Here is a 21391-nt window from a genome sequence, read left to right as displayed (position 1 = left end):
CAGGAGTGGGTCTGACTCTCACCCACCCCATTCTCACTCCGTTTGCTCTCAGGCTCCTGGGTCTCCTTTTCTTCTGGCGTGCCATTGGATTGCAAACACAGCAGGCATGGTTTCATTCCAAACCCAGAACTGTTTTAATTAGCTTAACGTCTGTTAAATGCTTTGAAGATTGAAAGCAACAGATAAGTACTGGATGATGTTATTAACAACTGCAGTTAATTGCAAATATTTCTATTAATACTAGTTTCCGCCTCCTTTTCTTTGCTCTTCTTTCTTTCCAAGGTTCCTCAATTCTTCTCAGCCTCCCCCTCCTTCCCTCCTCCTCCCTCCCGTACTGGCGCTCAAGGGTTAAATTGGGGCGGAGTCCAGGGATGAACGACAGTGGCAGTCACCAACTGGAACAGGGCGAGCGAGGAAAGCTGGGTGGGGCCGCCGGGCAGAGGCGAACCCACACGCCCCCAGACCCCGCCCCGCGGCTGGAGGCCCCGGGTGGAACGGCAGGGGGCGGGGCGCCGAGGCTTGGCGGGCGCGTTGGTTGGGCGTCCCGGCAGCCGCTTGAGGCACGGGGCGGGGTCGGCCAGGGCCTCCTCCCTCATTCCCTCGGCGGGCCGAGCCGCCCCTCTCTCCCGCCCCTCCTCCTCCCTTTCCCACCCCTCGGAGTGGAGCTGCACATGCGGCTGCTCCCTGCTCCGTCCCGCCCAGCCTCCGTCGCGCAGGAACGGGTCCCTGCAGCCCCCAGCCGATGGCAGGACAGTAGCCGCCTGTCAGGGGTCGTGAAAGGCTGAGGCAGACGCGGCTGCTCCCGGGCCTCAGAGAGTGGGTGTCTCTGGAGGCCATGGGCTACCCCGAGGTGGAGCGCAGGGAACCCCTGCCCGCGGCAGCGCCGCGGGAGCGGGGGAGCCAGGGCTGCGGCTGTCGCGGGGCCCCTGCCCGGGCAGGCGAAGGGAACAGCTGCCGGCTCTTCCTGGGTTTCTTTGGCCTCTCGCTGGCCCTCCACCTGCTGACGTTGTGCTGCTACCTAGAGTTGCGCTCCGAGTTGCGGCGGGAACGGGGAGCCGAGTCCCGCTTCGGCGCCCCCGGCACCTCTGGCACCCTGAGCAGCCCCGGTGGCCTCGACCCCGACGGTCCCATCACCCGCCGCTTCGGGCGGCAGTACCCACAGCAGCCGCCGCTGGAACCGGGAGAAGCCACACTCCCTTCAGACTCCCAGGACGGTCACCAGGTGAGTCACTCCGGAGGGGCAGGACCCCCTCCCCACGTGGGCAGGGCAGGGGCCCCGGGAAGACTCCGCCACCTCCAGCGGAGTTCGACGGCGGGACCGGGGAGGGGGCGGCCGAGCCAGGGAGAGGTCGTTCCAGGGCAGGTTGTCCGCGGTCTCTTGGCCCAGCTCACCCTGAGTCTCTCGGGACCCCTGGACGGGGAACTCTGGCGGGCGCCCGCCGCCCCCGGCTCCGGCTGCCTCGGGAAAAGTTGGCGGCGCTCCCGGCCGGGCGGCGGCGCGGAGGTGCCGGCGCTGCCCCCCTGGCTGACTAACGGCAGCAGCTTGGCCCTTCTGCTCCCGGTGAGAGTCTCTGCCCGCGGTGCTTGTTTTTTCGTGTCCGGAGCTGATGCCAGCACGAGCAGGCTCTCGTTTGGAGTTGGAGTTGTAAACAGCTGTAATAACCGCTCCACGCCCTTTGAGACAACTTTGAACCTTGTTTTCAGCGCGGGGTCCTGGTGCGCTGACCAGAACGGGGGCTTGTTCACACTTACCTGCAATTTGAGACGGATTGTCCTCGGTGTTCTAGTGAGGATCTGCGCCCCTGAGGAATTCTGGTAGAAATATGCTGTCTTGCTAGACAACTTCTGAACAGCAATTTTAAAAATCTATGGAAATAAAACTCACCCTTTGCATGCCGGTTCTGACTCTTTTTTGGGGAGTGGAGTGGGGAGGGTTGGTGTGAAGTGTCTTCAACTACTGCCAACTTGAGAGCAGGACTCTACTGATGGAATAATCATTCAAGAATAATCTCTCAAGAGCAGTTTTGGGTTTTGTTTTTTACAATCTGTATGATGTTTGTGCCCTTATTAGCAAACTATCAGCTTTGGTGTTTGTTTTCTACTTTTTATATAGCTCTTTATTTAAGTAAATTTAGTGCACTTAAAAGAAGTATTCTCTTGGTTGCCATGTTTTGTCTCATGTAAAACTTAAGAGAAGCATCCAAGAATCCTTCTGAGGTAGTTAATAATAGTTTGTTCCTCTTGGAGAAGAGAGCAAGTTGTGCAAATAAGTTCCTTGAGGTGAGGAACCCAGGCCTTCTATATTTACTACCACATCCAGAGTCACTGTCATACTCTGTTAACATTATTTGTGCTACTTTGACCACCCATCCAAAGCTGGCATCATATTCATGAAAATACTGTAATGTTAGGACTGACACATTTTCTGCATTTTGCATTGTAAAGTTGTTCTGAGCCTTAAAATGTCTTGCTAGCACACTTCAACTTGTATAACAGCTTATCAAAGAAGAGAATCAGTAGACATGCTTCTCATACTTGAAATTTAAACACTGTGGCTAAATGATAATTAACTAGGATTCTGGTTCCCTTTATCTATCCACCCCCACCCCCAACCATGGCCAGTAGAAATACTTAGCAGCCGAACATTGATAGGCTGTGAAAAAAAGGAGCAATTGAACTTCCTTAGTCAAAACGTGGCCAAGGCTTTTTGGCATTCAGAATGGACAGACGAATGTTTGTAAAGGATTAGCAGGACAGCTGTCTTCTAGGGCATCTGTGATGGTGTGGGATTCTCACAGGGTCTACAATGGCATTTAGTTGCTTTTCCTTTGTGTGGCATTTCTAATAGTTCTGTCTAGGTTTGAATACAGCTCCCTTTCTTCTGCCCTTTATTCTTTCTGTTTTGAGGAGTAGAAGCGAGCATATTGGCTCTTAACATTTGCGGGCATCAACTGATATCAGAGTTTTTTAGAGTTATGAAGGGCCATGAGTCCATTTTGTTCGTGCCCATGGGAGAACACAGAATTCCTGAGGATGCAGTGACTTCTCCAAGGTCATACAACTATCATCAAAATTAGAATGGAAGTTGACACCCAGTTCAGTGCCCATCCCCCTGTAATATACTGCTTCCTGGGGCCCTTTGTTGGGTAGCTGGGTGTAGTTTTATTATAGAATTTTTACACAGTAGAGGGCTTGGCTCTGCATCATTTTCTTCTACTCTACCTACATTTTGGCCAAACTAAGTTTATTATTCTTCCTGAACTTCTCTTTCAGGAGAATTAGAGTACATTTTGAAGGAAATTTAGTACAGTTCAACTTAAGTTTTTTTGAGGATGTTAGTTTTAGTGTATGAAAAAAAAAAGGGAGATGCTGATTGGCTATTAGAATTGAACGGATACTACTACATCTTGGGTAAAATTTCTAGTGCCCTGGTGCACCCTCTGCTGGCTTTGCAAGGACATTTGATTGTAGTATCTGCTGACAGTCAAGATTCTAAGTTGTGCTGACAGAATCTGATTCATAAATAAGGAAGTAAACAGCCTTGTGGGATTTGGCCACGTAGGTCATATTTTTATATTTTAGTTTTCAACACAAACAGCTGCTGTTACAGCAAGTCTTAGATGGAGAGGAAGAAAGATAAAAATATACACCCTTCAATGGGCAGAACATTCAGGTTTCTCACCAGTTTATCTGCAAGGAGTGAAGGCAAACTGATGAGAATAAATTGCAGGAAAATCTCATGAAACTAAGTGGGCAGAAAAGTCAGAGGCATTTCATTGTATAAGGTCATGCAAACCTTTCTATGCTCATGAGATGATGGGCTCAGTTATGACTCAAGAAAGGGATCTAGAAATCATTAAAGTTGTATATATGACATCCTTCAATTTAAAAACTTTCAAAACAGAATATGGAAGGAAATTAGGGCAGTCAAGATACATAGCAGAGAGATCAGCAAAGTTCTTCCAGGCAGTTATTAGAAAAGCCTCTCCAGTGGGGACACAGTTGCTGATGATAAAAAAAAAAAGAGAGAGAGAGAGAGGATCACTTTGGACTTTCTGGAATCATACCTGTCTCCTTCCGCTGGAAGAGCTCAATATCTGTAGGTTTATCTGGAAACTCACTGAGGATGACCTCAGGAGCCAAATACATTCCATTAGTCTCTGAGTTGGACAATACACGATATTACTGTTAGAGTGAAAAATAAAAATCACCATTTATCAATCGGTGAAGAAGTTGGCCCAGTTGTGATTGTGGTCCTTAAAGCTAAGGCATCATCAGGAAGGGTATTGAAAACAATGACCAAAAAAAAAAAAAAAAAAAACCTTTATCTTTTCCATATAAAAGAGCAAAAATGGATTTGCATTCACAATCATATATGTAATTCTGGTAGCTGCTCCTCAAGAAAAATTCAGCTGTCAGAAAGAAAAATATCATATATCGCTTATATGTGGAATTTTTTTAAAAAAAGACAGAAATGAACTTATTTACAAAACAGAAACAGACTCACAGACATAGAACACAAACTTATCGTTACCAGTGGGTAGAGGGGGTAGGTAGGGATAAATTGGGAGTTCAAGGTTTGCAGACACTACTATATATAAAATAGATCAACAACAAGTTTATACTGTGTAACCCAAGGAACTATATTCAATATCTTGTAGTAACCTATAATGAAGAAGAATGTGAAAATGAACATATGTATGTATATGTATGACTGAAACATTATGCTGTACATGAGAAATTGACACAACATTGTAAACTGACTATCCTTCAATAAAAAAGAATGCAAATTTTTTTAAAAGGACAAAAATTCAGCTGATAAAAATCCTTAGAAACCCAATTAAATTGGTCAAAATGTTGGAGGGACTTTCTAGTTGTTTTTTCAGTCTGGAGAAAAAGAGGTTGAGAGGGATATGATCAAAGTCTACCAAACCATGAGAGATATGAGTAAGGTTAATATACTGGTGCAATTTGACAATCTAGTTCAATAAATAGAAAGCCTGCTATGAACCAGCACTGTATTAGGTGTTTGATATCTTTTAATGATTGAAACATTATTTTGTGGGAGAGACAAATAAAGGTAGTATTTCATTCAAATGATTATCCCAAGGGATATTCTAACTGAAACTCTAAGGTTTAAGTGTTTAGAAAAATATGTACGTGTAGATTATTAAGAGTTTATTGGGGACTTTTGGTGATATTTGGAATATGTTCCTAATTATTTGAAGTGATGTTGTAGAAGTCAACCTTAACTTTCTACAAAACATCTCTTGGTTTAACTAGATAGAACATTAATGTATCCAGATTTGACATTAATTATTAAGGCTGGTTGATCTAGAAAATGACTAGGAATCATTAAATACAAGAATTTTTTTAGAGGAGTGGGATCCAGATAAAATAGTTTTCTATAGGTTTAAATCTAGACTTTTCAGTATGACATTCAAGGCTTTTGGTCAACTGACTCCATTATGCCTATCCCATTTTCTCTCTAACTCTACTCCTACAACTCACCCACCGTATCCTGTCTTGGAATCATTGTCTAGTTGTTATTGCTGTTATTGTGTTTAACAAATTGTGTGTCTTAGGGTTCCTTAGAAACCTGCCCTCTTTTTTGTCTTTTTCCACAATACCTGACACAGTGCTGGTTATAGTTAGGGTAGTTCAATACTTGTTGACTTGGATATTATTGCAGGCCTCTGGAAGTGTTCGTGTAAAACAAAGACCTTTGTAACAGGCCTGTGTTCCTCAAGTCTTGCTAAGCCTGTGAACTGCCAGCTATGCTTAGGTGAATAAATAGTTCCACTGGTAATGTTTCACTGGTTTCTAGAATCATTAGGTAGTGAAATGAAGAAGAGCCCTAACTATATTACCTCTAAGATGATGCAAAACGTTTTCTGTACAGTATCATTTCATCTCTCTCTTTCTCTCTTAGATTTTGTGAAAAATAACCTGTAATTTATCTGTGACTACCTCCAAGAGAAGATCTCTTATACTAGAGAACTTCTGAGGCCATTTAATCCCTAAGAACATTACCAAGAGAAACCACTTGCTTGGCTGATGCTCTTGTCAGACAGACCATAATCAGTAGAAGCATTGTCCTCGATCAGTTTGCCATCCTTGATGAGATAGCCCTGGCCAATCTTACAGATCTTCTTGTTGATCTCAGTGCGGTGATGGTAGCCTTTCTGCCCAGCCCAAGCCACAAAGAAGGCCATTCAGGCAGGATGCCACTCCCCAATACAGGCAACTTTGCACAGTCCTTGGTGAGTCTTACAGGGCAGTTTCTTGATGTGCCAATAGCTGGTGATGCCTGGCCAGATATAAAGCTTGAGTTAGAAAGCTGCAAACAAGAACAGGCCTTGGAGAATTAACCCTGTGCTAGAATGTGATCATGTGTACTTTAAAGCATTCACGAAGTTCCCCTTTACATTTTGCAATTGAACATACCATCCTCAGTCTCCCATACTACCCCAGCCACCTGACCGCAGGGCTGTCTCAGAAGGAAGACATTTTTCCCCATGTTTCTATTGAAGTATAATATACATACAGAAAAGGTCACATATTATAATTGTACAACTCAATGAATTATTTTAAAGTGAACATACTAATGTTACCAGAACCCAGATTAAGGAATAGAAGTAGCATCTTAAAACCCCCACCTTAAGACCATACTTATCAGTATACCATCCTCCTTCTCCAATGTAAATGACTATCTTGATGTCTAACATCATAAATTAGTTTTGTCCATTTTGAACTTGACATAAATGAAATCAAACAATATGTATTTTGGGGGGTCTTTTTTGCTTAATGCTATGTTTGTGATATCCATTATGTTGCATGCTGCTGTGGGTTTTTATTTATAGTTTTGTATATTATTTCCTTGTTTGAATATACCACAGTTTATTCATTCATTCTACTGATAATGAATATTTGGATTATTTATTGTTTGAGGTTATTATAAATAATGATACTATGAATATTATTATACATGTCTTTTGGTTATATGTACTTGAATTTCTATTGGGTATATACCTAGGATTGGAATTTCTGGTAGGGAATGCACATTTTCAAATTTATTGATAATGACAGTTTTTCTCAGTGATTGCACCAATTTACATTCTCCCTGGCTATGTATGAGAATTCTAGTTGTTCCACATCCTTGCCAATACTTGTTATTATCACTCTTCCGTATTATAGCCATTCTGGTGGTTGAGTTTGTAGTAATATCTCATTGTGATTTTAACTGGCATTTCTCAGAAGACTAATCAAGTTGTACTCCTATTCATATGTTTATTATCTTTTTTAGTTATCTTCTGTGAAGTGTCTATTTTTGTACATTTCTGCACATTTTTATTGAGCTTTAGTTCTTTTCCTACAGATTTGTAGGAATTCTTTATATACTCTGGCTATGAACTACTTTTGTATTTTTTATGTTGCAAACCCTTCTCAAATTTCCTTATAGTATTCTTTGATGAAAAGAAGTTTTTAATTTTATGGTGTCTAGTTTTTCATTATTTTTCTTTATGGCTACTGTTTTTTGTGTTCCATTTAAGAAGTATTTTCCTACCTTGAGATCATGTAGATATTCTCCCATATTATCATCCAGAAGCTTTATGTTTTTGCCATTTACGTTTAGATCTACAATCCACTTGGAGTTTATTTTTGTGTATAGTGAGATATAGGGGCCAAGCTGCATCTTTGCCGTATAGATAGTCAACTGACCCAGTGCCATTTATTATAGAGAATGTCTTTTTTCCCTATTTCTCTATAGTGTCACCTTTGTCATAAATCAAGAGTCTGCATATGTGTGAGATTGTTTCTGAAATGTTTGTTTCGTTCTACTAGTCTATTTATCATTGTACCAATACCATAGTTTTAATTACTGGAGTTTATAATAAGCTCTTGATATCTGGTAAAGCAAGTCCTTCTACCTTGTTCTTCTTCTTTAAAAGTATCTTGGATGTTCTTGGCCCTTTGCCTTTCTATATATGTTTTAGAATCAGCTTGTCATATCTGACCAAAAAAAAAAAAAAAAAAAAGAGTAATTCTTAAGAGAATGACATCAGCAAGATGGTGGATTAGGAAATCCTGGACCCTCTTTCCCCCACAAACACACCAGTTCAGCAGCAATTCATGGACAACTTCCCTTTGTGAGAAATCCAAGAACTAGTTCAAAAGCTCCTGTACTCAAGGAGAACATGAAACTAGACTCACTGAAGCCAATAGGGAGAGTTGAGGCACCCTCTCATCAGAGTCCTTGCCACCACCATAGCACTACATGCTGAGGAAAAGACCCCCTAGCTCCCAGCTTCTCCTAGGGAGCAAGGGGTTGATTCACACATCTAGCACCCCAAGTTTTCTGAGAAATGGCTTCTGCATTTCCAGTCTTGGAACTCTGAGGGGTTTGCCTAGGGGAGAACAGAGATGGTGGCTTGGGCTGGTAAACACCATAGATCTTCACTCCTGTTGAGCACAGAGCAAGGAGACAAAAAATCCTAGCTCTCAACATTCCCCTAGACAGCGTTTATCTGTTCCTCTAGTGCTCCAACTTCTCCAGGGCTTCCCAGAGAACGGACATGTGACCTGCTAATCTAGGAGCTCTGAGGGGTCCAGCACATTCTGGCATCCTGGAGGAGAACAGAGGCAGTGGTTGGGACTGGTAGATGCCATATATCCTCCTCCCTTCTCAGTACAGAGAGAGTGAATGAAACATCCCAGCTTGCAGCTTATTCTTGGAGATGAAAGTGGAAATCTGTGTATTCAGTGCCAAAACTTCTTTGGGGCTGCCAAAAGAACTGGCAACTGTCTTGCCAGGCTTGGAGCTCTGATGGATCCAGCACAATTCAGCCACCTGGAGGTGAGTGGAGACAGCATTTTAGACTGGTAAATGCCATAGCTCCTGCTTCTCCCCTCAGCACAAAGTGAGTAGACTGAAACCAGTGCTGCTTGCTTCTCCCTGGGGAGGAAAAGAGTTGGTAGAGGCCCCCAGAATCTCTTACTAGGCTAATTGGTGGAGGTCTTCTCCTGTACAAGGTAATTCCATGAAGACTGGGAGAGGTGCTTGCTCTATGTAATATGCAGACACCAACAGAGAGTAAAGGAAAATGAAGAATCAGCAAAGATGTTCCAAACAAAGGAACACATTAAATCTCCAGAAGCTTACCCTAATAAAACAGTTATAATATTTACCTGACAGTTCAAAATAACTGTTATAAAAAGGCTCACCAAGATCAAGAGAACAATGCATGAACAAAATGAGAAATTCAAGAAAGAGAAAATATTTTAAAACTACCAAACAAATCATGGAACTAAAGAACACAATAACTGAACTGAAAATTTTATGAGAAGGATACAACAGCAGACTAGATAAAGCAAGAGAGAGGATCAGTGAACTAAGACAGCTCATTGGAAATAACTCAGTCAGAGGAACGAAAAGAAAAATAATGAATAAAGTGAAAAAGCTTAAGGGACTTATGGGGCACCATCAAGCTGACCAATAGAGGCAGTACTGGAATCTCAGAAGAAAAGAAAGCCAGAAAGCGTATTCAAAAAAATAATAGCTGAAAACATTCCAAATCTTGGGAAGGAAATGGACAACCAGATTCAAGAAGCCTAAAGAACACCAAAGAAATAAACCAAGAAAAAATCCACATGAAGATGCATTATAATTAAATTGTCAAAAGTTAAAGACAAAGAGAAAATTTTGAAAGCAGCAAGAGAAAAGCAACTTGTAATATACACAAGGGAACCACCAAAAGACTATCAGCATATTTTTCAGTAGAAATCTTGCAGGTCAGAAGGGAGTGGGATGACATATTCAAAGTGCTTAAAGAAGAAAAAAAAAAAACCTGTCAACGAAGAATATTATACCTGTCAAAACTGTCCTTCAAAAATAAAAACAGATAAAGACATTCCTAGACAAATAAAAGCTGAGGAAGTTCATCATCACCACTAGACCTGCCTTACATGAAATGCTAAAGGAGTATATCAACTTGAAATAAAAGGACATTAAACAACTACATGATAGCATAAGAAAGTATGAAACTCATTGGTAAAGATAAATATATAGACACATACAGAATACTATGTTACTGTAATGGTAGTGGATGTCACTTTTATATCTAGTATAAAAGTTAAGTGGCAAAAGTATTAAAAATAACTATCAAAAGGTACACAATGAATAGATGTAAAATGTGACAAAAATAATAAAGTGCGAATGGGGAAGAAGTTAGAGTGTAGAGTTTTTGTATGCAATTGAATTTAAGTTCTTATCAGCTTAAAGTAGATTGTTAAAAGATGTTTTATGTAAATCTCAAGGTAACCACAAAAAATACCTCTAGAAGTTACACAAGAGAAAGAGAAAGGAATCTAAGACTATCAATACAAAAATATCAACAAAGCATAAAGGAAGACAGCAAGAGAAAAAATACAGACAAAAGGCTCTCAAGACTTACAGGAAGTAACTATCAAAATGGCAATAGTATGTAAACCGACTATAACTCAATAAAAAATGGCAATAGTAAATCCTTCCCTATCAACAATTATTTTAAAAATAATTATTTTAAATGTAGATAGAGAAATTTCCCTCAATCCAAGACGTAGAATGGCTAAATGAACAAAAGCAAGACTCAACTATATGCATTCTACAAGAAACTCACTTTAGATTTAAGGACACAGATGGGCTGAAAGTGAAAGAATGGAAAAAGATAGTCTATGCAAATGGTAAACAAAAGAGAGCAGGGGTAGCTATACTTATATCAGACAAAATAGACTTTAAGTCAAAAACTATCAGATGAGACAAAGAAACACATTCTATAACAATAAAAGGGTAAATCCAACCTGAAGATATAACAATTATAAATATATATGCACCAACATCAGAGAACCTAAATATATAAAGCAAACATTGACAGAATCAAAGGGCAATATAGATGGCAATATAATTATATAGGAGACTTCAATATGCCACTGTCAGTAATGGATAGAACATCTACAGAAAAGAACTATAAGGAAAAAGACAGTTCCCTTGTAGTTCAACAACAGTATAGAGCAAATGGACCTGAAAATCATATACAGAACATTCCATCCAATAGCAGCAGAGTACACATTCTTTGCAAGCATACATATCTTTCTCCAGGAAAGATAACATGTTAGGTCACAAAACAAGTCTTCACAAATTTAAGAAGATTGAAATCATACTAGGTGTCTTTTCTTGAAAGCCATAGGAAAATTGGAAAATTCACAAATATGTGGAAATTAAACACTGCACAACCATTGAGTCAAAGAAGACACCAAAAAGGAAATTAGAAAATACCTTCACACAAAGAAAATCAACATACCAAAACTTATGGGATACAGCAAAAGCAAAGTAAGAAGGATCATAAGAGACTACTATGAACAATTATATTTCAACAAACTGAATAACCTAGAAGTAATGGATTTATTCCTAGAAACATACAACCTACCAAAATTAAATCATGAAGAATTAGAAAGTCTGAACACACCTATAACTAGTATGGAGATTGAATCAGTAATCAAAAACCTCCCAACAAAGAAAAGCCCAGGACCAGATGGCTCCACTGGTGAATCTAGCAAACATGTAAAGAAGAAAACATTTCTCAAACTCCTCCTTCAAAATGAAGAGGAGGAACACTTCCAGACTCACTTTATGAGATCACCCTGATACCAAAGCAAGACAAAGAAACCAAAAGAAAATACAACTACCAGTATCCAGGATAATATCCCTGATGAATATAGCTGTAAAAATCCTCAACAAAATATTAGCAAATCCAACAGCACATTAAAAGGATCATACACTATGACCAAATGTGATTTATTCCTGGGATGTGAAGATGGTTCAATATATGAAAATCAATTAATGTGATAAACTACATTAACCAAATAAAGCATATAAATCACATGATCATCCCAATAGATGCAGAAAGAGCATTTGACAAAATTCATCACTCTTCCATAATAAAAACTTTCAACAAACTAGAAGAAAAGGAAAATGCCTCAACATAATAAAGACTATATGTGAAAAGCTCATAGGTAGCATCATACTCAATGGTGAAACACTGAAGGTGAAAAACTAAGATCAGGAACAAGGCAAGGATGCCACTCTCATCCCTTTTATTCAACGTAGTACTGGAAGTTACTGCAATTAGGCAAGAAAAAATAAAAGTTACCCAAATCAGAAAGGAATAAGTAAAATTGTCCCCATTTGCAGATGTCATGGACTAATAAATTCAGTAAAGTTGCAGGATACAAAACTAACATACAAAAATCAATTGGATTTCTATACACTAATAGTGAACTATCTGAAAAGGAATTAGGAAAACAATCTCATTTTGGTGAGAATAAAAAGAATATCACTTACAACTGAACTAAGGAGGCAAAAGACTTATATATTAAAAACTGAAAAACATTGATGAAAGAATTTAAAGAAGATAGAAACAAATGGAAAGATATTCCATGTTCATGGATCAGAAGAATTAATATAGTTCAAATGTCCATAGTATCCAGAGCAATCTACAAATTCAGTGAAATCCCTATCAAAGTCCAATGGCATTTTTCAAAGAAATAGAACAAACAACCCTAAAATTTGTATGGAACCACAAAAGACCCCGAATAACCAAAGCAATCTTGAGAAATAAGAACAAAGCTGGAGGCATCTCATATCCTGATATCAAACTACATCCCAAAGCTATGATAATCAAAACAGAATGGTATTGGCATAAAGACAAGTATATAGGCCAATCGAATGTAACAGGGAGCCTAGAAATAAATCCACACATGTACAGTCAACTGATCTTTGAAAAATGTGCCAAGAATGCACAATGGGGAAATCCACATTTGGTGGATATTCACATGCAAAAGAATGAAATTGGATCCTTATCCACAAAAATCAACTCAAATTGGACCAAAAACTTAAATCTAAGACTTGAAGCTGTGAAACACCTAGAAGTAAACATAGAAGAAAGTTTCATAATATTGGCAATTATTTCATGGGAATAACACCAAAAGCATGGGCAACAAAAGCAAAAGTAAACAGTGGGACTAAATCAAGCTACAGCAAAGGAAACAATCCACAGAATGAAAAGGCAACCTATAGAATGGGAGAAAATATTTGCAAACCATATATCTGATAAGGAGTTAATTTTCAAAATATATAAGGAACCCCTACAACTCAATAGCAAAAACAAATAACTTAGCTGAAAAATAGGATAAAGACTTGAATAGATTATTTCTCTAAAGAAAACTTGTAAATGTTCAACATGTATATGAAAAAATGCTCAGCACCACTAATCATCAAGAAAATGCAAATCAAAACCACAGTGAGATACCACTTCACACCAGTCAGGATGACCATTATCAAACAAACAAACACAAGTGTTGGTAAGCATGTGGAAAAATTAGAAACCTTGTACAATGTTGGTGAGCACGTAAAATGGTACAGCCACTATGGAAAACAGTATGGAGTTTCCTCAAAAAATTAAAAATAGAGCTACCATATAATCTAGAAATCTTAAGTCTGGGTGTTTATTCAAAAACATTGAAATCAGTATCACAAAGTGATGTTTGTACTTCCATGTTCATTGCAGCATTATTCACATTAGCCAAGATGTGGAAACAATAGAAATATCCATCGATGCATAAATAGATATAGGAAATGTGGTATATACACACAAAAGAATACTATTCAGCATTAAAAAAGAAGGAAATTCTGCCATATGTGACAATATGGATGAACCTTGAGGACATTATACTAAGTGGAATAAGCCAGACACAGAAAGGCAAATTATGATTCCACTTATATGAGGTATATAAAATAGTCAAACTTACAGAATCAAAGAGTGGAATAGGTTTCCTAGACCTGGGGGCATGAGGGGAAATGTGGAATTACTAATCAAAATGCAGTAAGTTTTACTTAAGCAACGTAAGTTCTAGAGATCTGCTGTACAATGTTGTACCTATAGTCAACAATAATGTGTTGTATACTTAAAGTTGGTAAGAGGGTAGATCTCATATTAAGTGTTCTCACCACAGTAAAATAAAATTAAGGGAAAAAACACTCCCATGATATTTGTTTTGAATGGACTGAATCTAAAAATTAGTTTAGAGAGAACTAATATCTTTACAATATTGAGTCTTCCAATCTGTGAATATGGTCTGTATCTCCATTTATTTAGGTCTTTAATTTTTCTTGGTGATTTATACTTTTCTATGTAGAACTTTTGTACACCTTTAATTAGACTAATTCCAAGGTATTTGGTAATTTTGAAGCCATTTAAAATATCTGCAATGGAGGCTATGATCCATCACCCAAGTCCTCCTCCAGGAATGGAGGATTTATTTCCTCAGTTGCTGGGAGTGCTGCCAAAAGACAGATCTCAGCTGACAGCCCTCTTTTGAATTTGTCTTGGTTGAAGAAAATTATCTCAACCAAGGAGAATCTCCCTTCCAGGACATCCCTTATCCAGTGACTGATAATGAGAAAGTATAAATGCCTGCGCCTTCCCCAAATCCAGAAACCTTTGAAGGGCCATACCAGTTCCAGAGCTCACCGTGAATTTGGCTAGGGTCTTTTTTGGATTGCTTTTTTCCTTTTTTTTTTTTTTTTTTTGCACATATGTTTGTCCCAAAAGCACTTCCTAGTAAAAGTGGTGCTTGATAATCTAAGTCTCCCAGTCTGCTTCACAGGAAAATCAACCTGGGACCATATCATTTAAAAAAATCTCATTTTTAGTTGCTTCTGGACGGTGCTTAGAAACAGTTAATATTTATTTATTGACTTTGTATCCAGCATCTTGCTGAACTCATTTATTAATCCTAGTAAATTAACTGTAGATTCTTGTGGCTTTTCAACATACACTATCACACTGTGAAAAATGACAAGTTTTATTTTTATTTTTTCCTTTTTAATATGTATACTTAACATTTTTTTCTAACCTTATTGTACTGACTTGAACCTTCAGAACAATGTTGAATAGAAATAATGGTAATAGGCCATCTTTGTCCTATTCCCAATGTCAGATGAAAAAGCTTTTAACATTCCATCTTTAGGTATAATGTTTGTTGTAGTTTTTTTTTAAGATTTTTTCTAGTTATCAACTTAAATGTTCTTTTTTAGTACTAGTTTAGTAAGAGTTTTGTTTTAACCATGAATGGATATAGCATTATTTCAGATCGTTTTCTGCATCTAATGAGATAATCATATGATTTTTTCCCCTCTGTTCTTTCAATGTGGTATTAAACCAACCTTGCATTTGCCATGCTTAGCCTTCATATTTTTATTTATTTATATATTTGAGTTTATTGTATAATTAACTTGGATTGTCATATTTCTTCCCATATACGAAATGTAAACCTGGAAGTTAAGGCTTTGACATTCGTATGAAATCACCTGTAATAATCCTGTTTATTTAAAAAAATTTCCATTTGCAAATATTCATAGTGGGTGACAGTCTACATAACACGAAACTTACCATTATAACCATTTTTAACTGTATAGTTCAATGGTATGAAATACATTCATAATTTTATGTACCCATTACCACTATCTATTTTCAGAACTCTTTCATCTTCCCAAACAGAAAATCTGTACCCATTAAACAATAATTCCTTATTCCCCTAGCCCTGGTAACTGCTATTCTACTTTCTCTTTAAATTTGCCTTAATTCTAGGTACCTCATATAAGTGGAATCATATAATTTTTGTCCTTTTGTGTCTGTGTTATTTAATTGATGATATAGTATGTGTCAGAATTTTACTCCTTTTTATGGCTGAACAATATCCTACTGTGTGTGTGTATGTGTACACACCATATTTTGTTTATATGTCTGTTTTGATGGATATTTTGGATGTCTGTGTTTTTTGGCTATTGTGAATAATGTTGCTATGGATATTGGTGTTTAAGTATATGTGTCCCTGCTTTTAGTTCTTTTGTGTGGAATTGCTGGATCATATGCTAATTCTGTGTAATTTTTTGAAGAACTGCCAAATTGTTTTCCGCAATGGCTTCACCAGTTTACATTCCCACAAGCAATGCACAATTTCTCCACATCCTCACCAACACTTGTTATTTTCTGGATATTTTCTTCTGACCTATCTTCTAATTCATTGATGTTTTCATTAGCGTTGTCTAATCTCCTGTTAAACTCATCCACTGAATTCTTAATTTCACTTCTCACATTTTTTTAATTTCCAAAATTTCCATTTGATTGTTTTTAAAAATAGTGTTCATTTCTTTTCCATAATTTATAATTCAGTATTTTCTTTTTTTAAACTTATTAAGTACAAATATTTGAAATTCTTCATCTGGCAACTTTGTTGTTTCAATCAGTTGAAGTATGTTTTTGTTATCTGTTGTTTCTCATGATTGTTTATCACTTTTCCTTGTATTCTCATACACCTGGTGAGTTTTACTTGAGTGGTAGACGTTGTGTATGAAAAACTACAGTAGAGATGGTTTGAGGCCTCTGTTGTTTTTCTTCATCTAGAAAGGATTTATCCTCCTTCTGGCTGGTAGTTGTGGACACTAGCAATCCCACATCATCTTAATCTAGTCTGAGATTGAGGTAATTTGAAGCTGTCCTTTATTTTAGCCTTCCTTTTAGTATCTATCCTTTCTCAGTTGGAACCCAACATCTGATGCTTTTTCTAGGGTCCCCCCCATTGATGGGCCTTGAGTTACAATTTTTTAATTTTAGCTCCATGAGCCTGTCGAAAGCTCTGTTGTCTCTCAGCTGACTCTGCTATGATCAGCCAATGAGGAAAAAAACAGCATCTCTGAGTTTTCTTTTTAGCCTGCATCTTGGCTCTATAGTACTTCATTGCTTTGTTAGAACTTGGATGCCTTTATATATATGAGGAGGAGTATCTGACCCAGACTTTTGAAATCAAGAAATAGTTTCTGGACAAAGCATCTTCTAAGCTTAGACCTGAAAAATAAGTTATCTATTGTAAGACTGTTTTAGGCAGCAGGATTAACATGTGCAGAGATCTGGAGGTGAGAGATAACATGGCATATTCAGGGAATAGAAAACTCAGCTTCTGTAAAGCCACAGTTATCAAGACAGTGTGGTACTGGCATAAGGATAGGCATATAGATCAATGGAATAGAATTTTGTTCAGAAACAACCCTTACATTTATGGTCAATTGATTTTTGACAAATGTACAAAGACAATTCATTGAGAGAAAAGATAACTATTCAACAAATGGTGCTGGGACATTTGGATAGATCACCCAAAGACCACCCTGCCCCACCCCTTCCCTCCCCTTGCTGTGATACTTCCTCATCTCACCTCCCCTCCCCCCCCACTGTAGGAGAGCTGGCTCTGCATGGGGGAGGGATGCAGGGACAATTACTGAAGGAGGAACATAAATGGACAAAATATGACGGAGTTCCCAGCCCCACTGAGAGTGACCTCTTGGGCATAGAACCCCCCATTCCAAATGACTGGGGCAGGGCAGGGTTACAGGGTGGGAGTGGGCAAAGGCCCTGATGTGGGGTTACCTGAGGCCATAGCTGCCTCATCTTAGACTCTCACTATACACCATAGCCAAAAATTAATTCAAAATGTATGATAAGCTTAAATGTAAGTGCCAGAACACTACAACTTTTAGAAAAAAACATAGGAGAAAATCTTTTAGACTTTGGACTGGGCAAGGATTTCTTAGATACAACATTGAAAACACAATCCAAAAAAGAGAGGCATTAATAAACTGGACCTCATCAAAATATAAAAACTCTTTTTTTGAAAGAAACATTAATAAATGAATTAAATGTGACATACTAGGAGAAAATGTTTGCAAAACAAATAATCAATGAACTATTTGTATCCAGAATTTATAAAAGACTCTTGAAACACAATAATAAGGAGACAAGCCAAATAAAAATGGGCAAAAGATAGAAATAAATATTTCAGCACAGAAGAGAATTCAAATGACTACATGAAAAAAATACATGAAAAGATGCTCAGTATCATTTTCCATCAGGAAAATGCAAATTAAAACCACAATGGAGACAAATACCATATAATCTCACTTCTCTGTGGAATCAAAAAAAAAAAAAACAAGCTCATAGATACATAGATTGGCAATCTTCCAGTTATAAAATAAATAGGTGATGGGCTGTAGTGTACAGCATGGCAACTATAGTTAATAATACTGTTTACATATTTGAAAGTTGCTAAAGGAGTAGATCTTAAAAGTTCTTATCACAAGAAAAAAATTTCTGTCACTATATATGGTTACAGATTTTAATTAGAGTTGTGATCAGTTCACAATATATACAAATATTAAATCATTACGTTGTATAGCTGAAACTAATATAATGTTATATGTCAATTATACTTCAATTTAAAAAAATTTTTAAACTACAATGGAGATACCACTTCACATTCACTAGAATGACTATAATGAAAAAGACAATAAGAAGTAGAGGTGCAGAGAATTGGAAACCTTCATACACTGCTGGTGGAAATGTAAAATGATGCAGCTGATTTGGAAAACAGTTTGGCAATTCCTCAATAAGTTAACATAAAGTTACCTCATGACCTGGCAATTTTACTCCTAGGTCTATAACAAAGATAAATGAAAACATATGTTCACACAAAAACCTCTACACGAATGTTCATAGCAGCATTATTCATGATAGCCAAAAAGTGGAATCAACCCAAATGCTGATGGGTAAACAAAATGAGGTGTAATATTCTCTACAGTGAAATATTATTCAGCCATAAAAAAGAATGTAGTACAGACACATGCTGTAACATGGACGAGCCTCAAAAATATTACACTAAGTGAAAGAAGCCAGTCATAAAACAAAACCACAATGTATGATTCCGCTTATGTGAAATGTCTAGAATAGACAAATATGTGGAGACAAAAATTAGATTAGTGGATACCTGAGGCAGGTGGAGGAAATGGGGACTAAGTCAATATGGGCATGAGAGAGCTTATTGAGGGAGCTTGTTGGAGGGATGACAATATTCTAAAACTGATTTAATGGTCAAGGTGGTAGTAGTGGAACTAGAGGGAAAGGAAATGATGCAAGATATATCATGGTTATATAACTTGGTGAAGTTACTAAAAAATGTTGAATTGTATACCTAAAATCGGTAAATTCCATGGTATGTGAATTATATCTAAATAAAGCTATAATTGTAAAAACTGTATGGTATATAGAATATGGTTAATAGATGTGTAAGAGGTGTTGGTTGTTTCTGAGTGATACCTATTTTTAAAGGAAGAGAGTCTTCCAGACTGCATCCCAGTTACCCTCAGATCTATCTCCTAACTGACGTGTACGGAACCCCAATCCAAAACCAACTCAGTAAGAAACTCCAGGGGTTGGGGTTTGGTCATTTATAATTTTTAAAAGCTCTGTAGATGATTCTGGTGTGCTCTCTACAGTGAGAATCTCTGACTTACAGAATTGTGCATGGCTTGGTATGGTTAGAAGCTAGAGTGAATATGGGGCCTAATGGCTACTTGCATTATTGTGGGCGTATAGTAATCAGGAATCTTGGCCCAGAATGATCTCTGTCTCTGTTTCTCTTACCCTCATTCTCTTTGATCAAAATACCTAGCTGTTCCCTGATCCTACTAAGAGTTTTTTTTCCAGAATTATAGGATTAAAATACACAGATCATCTATTGTAGTGGTTCTTAACTAAGGGTGCATATTAATCTTACATAGGGAAACTTTTCAAGATGCATATGTCCTTTACCACACTCAGACATATGTCATCAGAATCTTTAGAGTGAGGGCCATGAGCATATATTGTTTGGGGAAAAAAAGGTTTCTCAGGTGATGTTGATGCTCATTTTATTGCTCTAAAGGAAGAAATAAAGGGAAGAGTATAGAGGAGATGACATTTGATTCCCTGTGACTAACTTCAGCTCCCCTGTTATGGATTATTAGGACTTTATCATCTGTGATACTGGGACAACCTTTGAAGACCACTGGACCATGAGCTTGGGTGGTAGTAAATGCTTAATGAATATCTCTGGAGAACACTATTTGGGAAATCAATTCATAAACTGTGTGTCTTTGCGAGAGAGAGGGATTTCAGTTGCCAGTTCCTCAGTTAGATGTTAGTCCTGTGTGTTTGGAATAGCCAGAGGAGGAGGGTGGTTCCTTGGCTTTATGGGAACTCCCCTGCTGCTAGCTGCTGAAATTACTTTAAAATTATAGGCTGCTGAGTACAACTTCTCCATTCACATCCACCTGTCAATGGGTCTGCATTTTGGAGATGAAGAGTAATTTTTATTGGAGCAATGGCATATAGCAGGGGTTGAAAATAAACAGCCACAATGAAACTGATTTTCAAAAGACTGCTTCTGAATTTTATTTGGTCGTTTGTGGATTGTTATTCCTGTTTCATCCTGCCATACCAGTGGTCTACAAGGGCAATGATAGCATAAGCATTTATAAGGTTTTGGATCAATCCACATGGCTCCATGCCTAGAAGCATTACATGCTTCTAAAGCACTTTTGCTGTGTAGTCTAAATGCTTAGGCTGGGGAAACTATGAGGGTTTATTAAGAAGGATATTAACACTTGTCATAGTTAGTCAGATTGAGAGGGAGAAGGAAGAGGGGCAGAGTTTAGGAGTTCCCCTGACTCACACCACTTCACAGAGTGCATATTATGTGCAAGACACATTGCTAGTGGGGACTCTATTCCTTAAAGCTGATTTAGCTTACAAAGAGTCAACCAAGGAGTGCAAACCTACTTTTTTCTTAACGATGTTAGACAAATCTTTTTGGTACTCTTTGTTTCTGCTTGGAGTTCCAGCTGATCTCTCAAATTCACTAAGTTAAACTGAACTCACCTCCGTCCTTCCCCTCTCCCACCACATACCCTGAATTTTTCAAAATTAAAGCCCAGTTTCATTCTTCCAATCACTCAGGCATTAAACCTTGGAGGCTTTTTTTTTTTTTAACACTTCTCCCTTTCACTTGCTACTCGTATCTAGCAATCAATTGCTAAGCTGATTCATATTTTGTGAGGTTGATTTATACTGTTCATGATGTCTCTTGCATTACTCCCTTTCTTTTGAGTCCCACTGTGACCACTCTGGTTGTGTTTGGATTAGATGATCTTCAAGGTCTCTCCCAACCAAGAAAGTTTGTGATTCTACCTCAGTTACCTGACTCCTACAGTGGTTATCTTGTTGAGAGTTGCTTTATTCTCTCCTCCATATGCATACCTCAGCTAGATTCTTTTTCTTCAAGTTTGTCGTGTGACCCCCTTCCTCAGAAATCTCTTCTGTCTCCCCAGTGCCACTCTTCAGACTTCTTAAACTGGCATTCTAAGCCTCTCTGCACTCAGGCTTGAACTGCTCTGCCACTCTTCTTGCTAGTCTTCATCTGAATCTTG

At 38.3% G+C, this 21391-nt stretch overlaps 1 protein-coding gene across 6 annotated transcripts in view; it reads left to right on the top strand.

Annotated features, from left to right (window-relative positions):
* Positions 1-357: 357 nt before the first annotated feature.
* Positions 358-21391, top strand: part of EDA (ectodysplasin A) — a 326107-nt gene continuing 305073 nt past the window's right edge. Inside the window, exons 1-2 of one of the 6 annotated variants that reach the window (XM_074359627.1) lie at positions 435-1222; positions 1705-1897. In XM_074359627.1, coding sequence (XP_074215728.1) covers positions 836-1222; positions 1705-1725 — 408 coding nt within the window. In that variant the 5' untranslated portion in view covers positions 435-835 and the 3' untranslated portion in view covers positions 1726-1897. Of the gene's footprint in view, positions 1223-1704; positions 1898-21391 lie in introns of those variants that run through there. The other 5 variants (XM_074359626.1, XM_045509180.2, XM_045509181.2 and 2 more) reach the window with 5 other exon arrangements.

Source organism: Camelus bactrianus, chromosome X (genome assembly GCF_048773025.1).
Source record: "Camelus bactrianus isolate YW-2024 breed Bactrian camel chromosome X, ASM4877302v1, whole genome shotgun sequence".
Lineage (NCBI taxonomy): Eukaryota > Metazoa > Chordata > Mammalia > Artiodactyla > Camelidae > Camelus > Camelus bactrianus.
The sequence above is the reverse complement of the archived record's forward strand: the minus strand, read 5'-3'. Positions and strand labels throughout refer to the sequence as shown.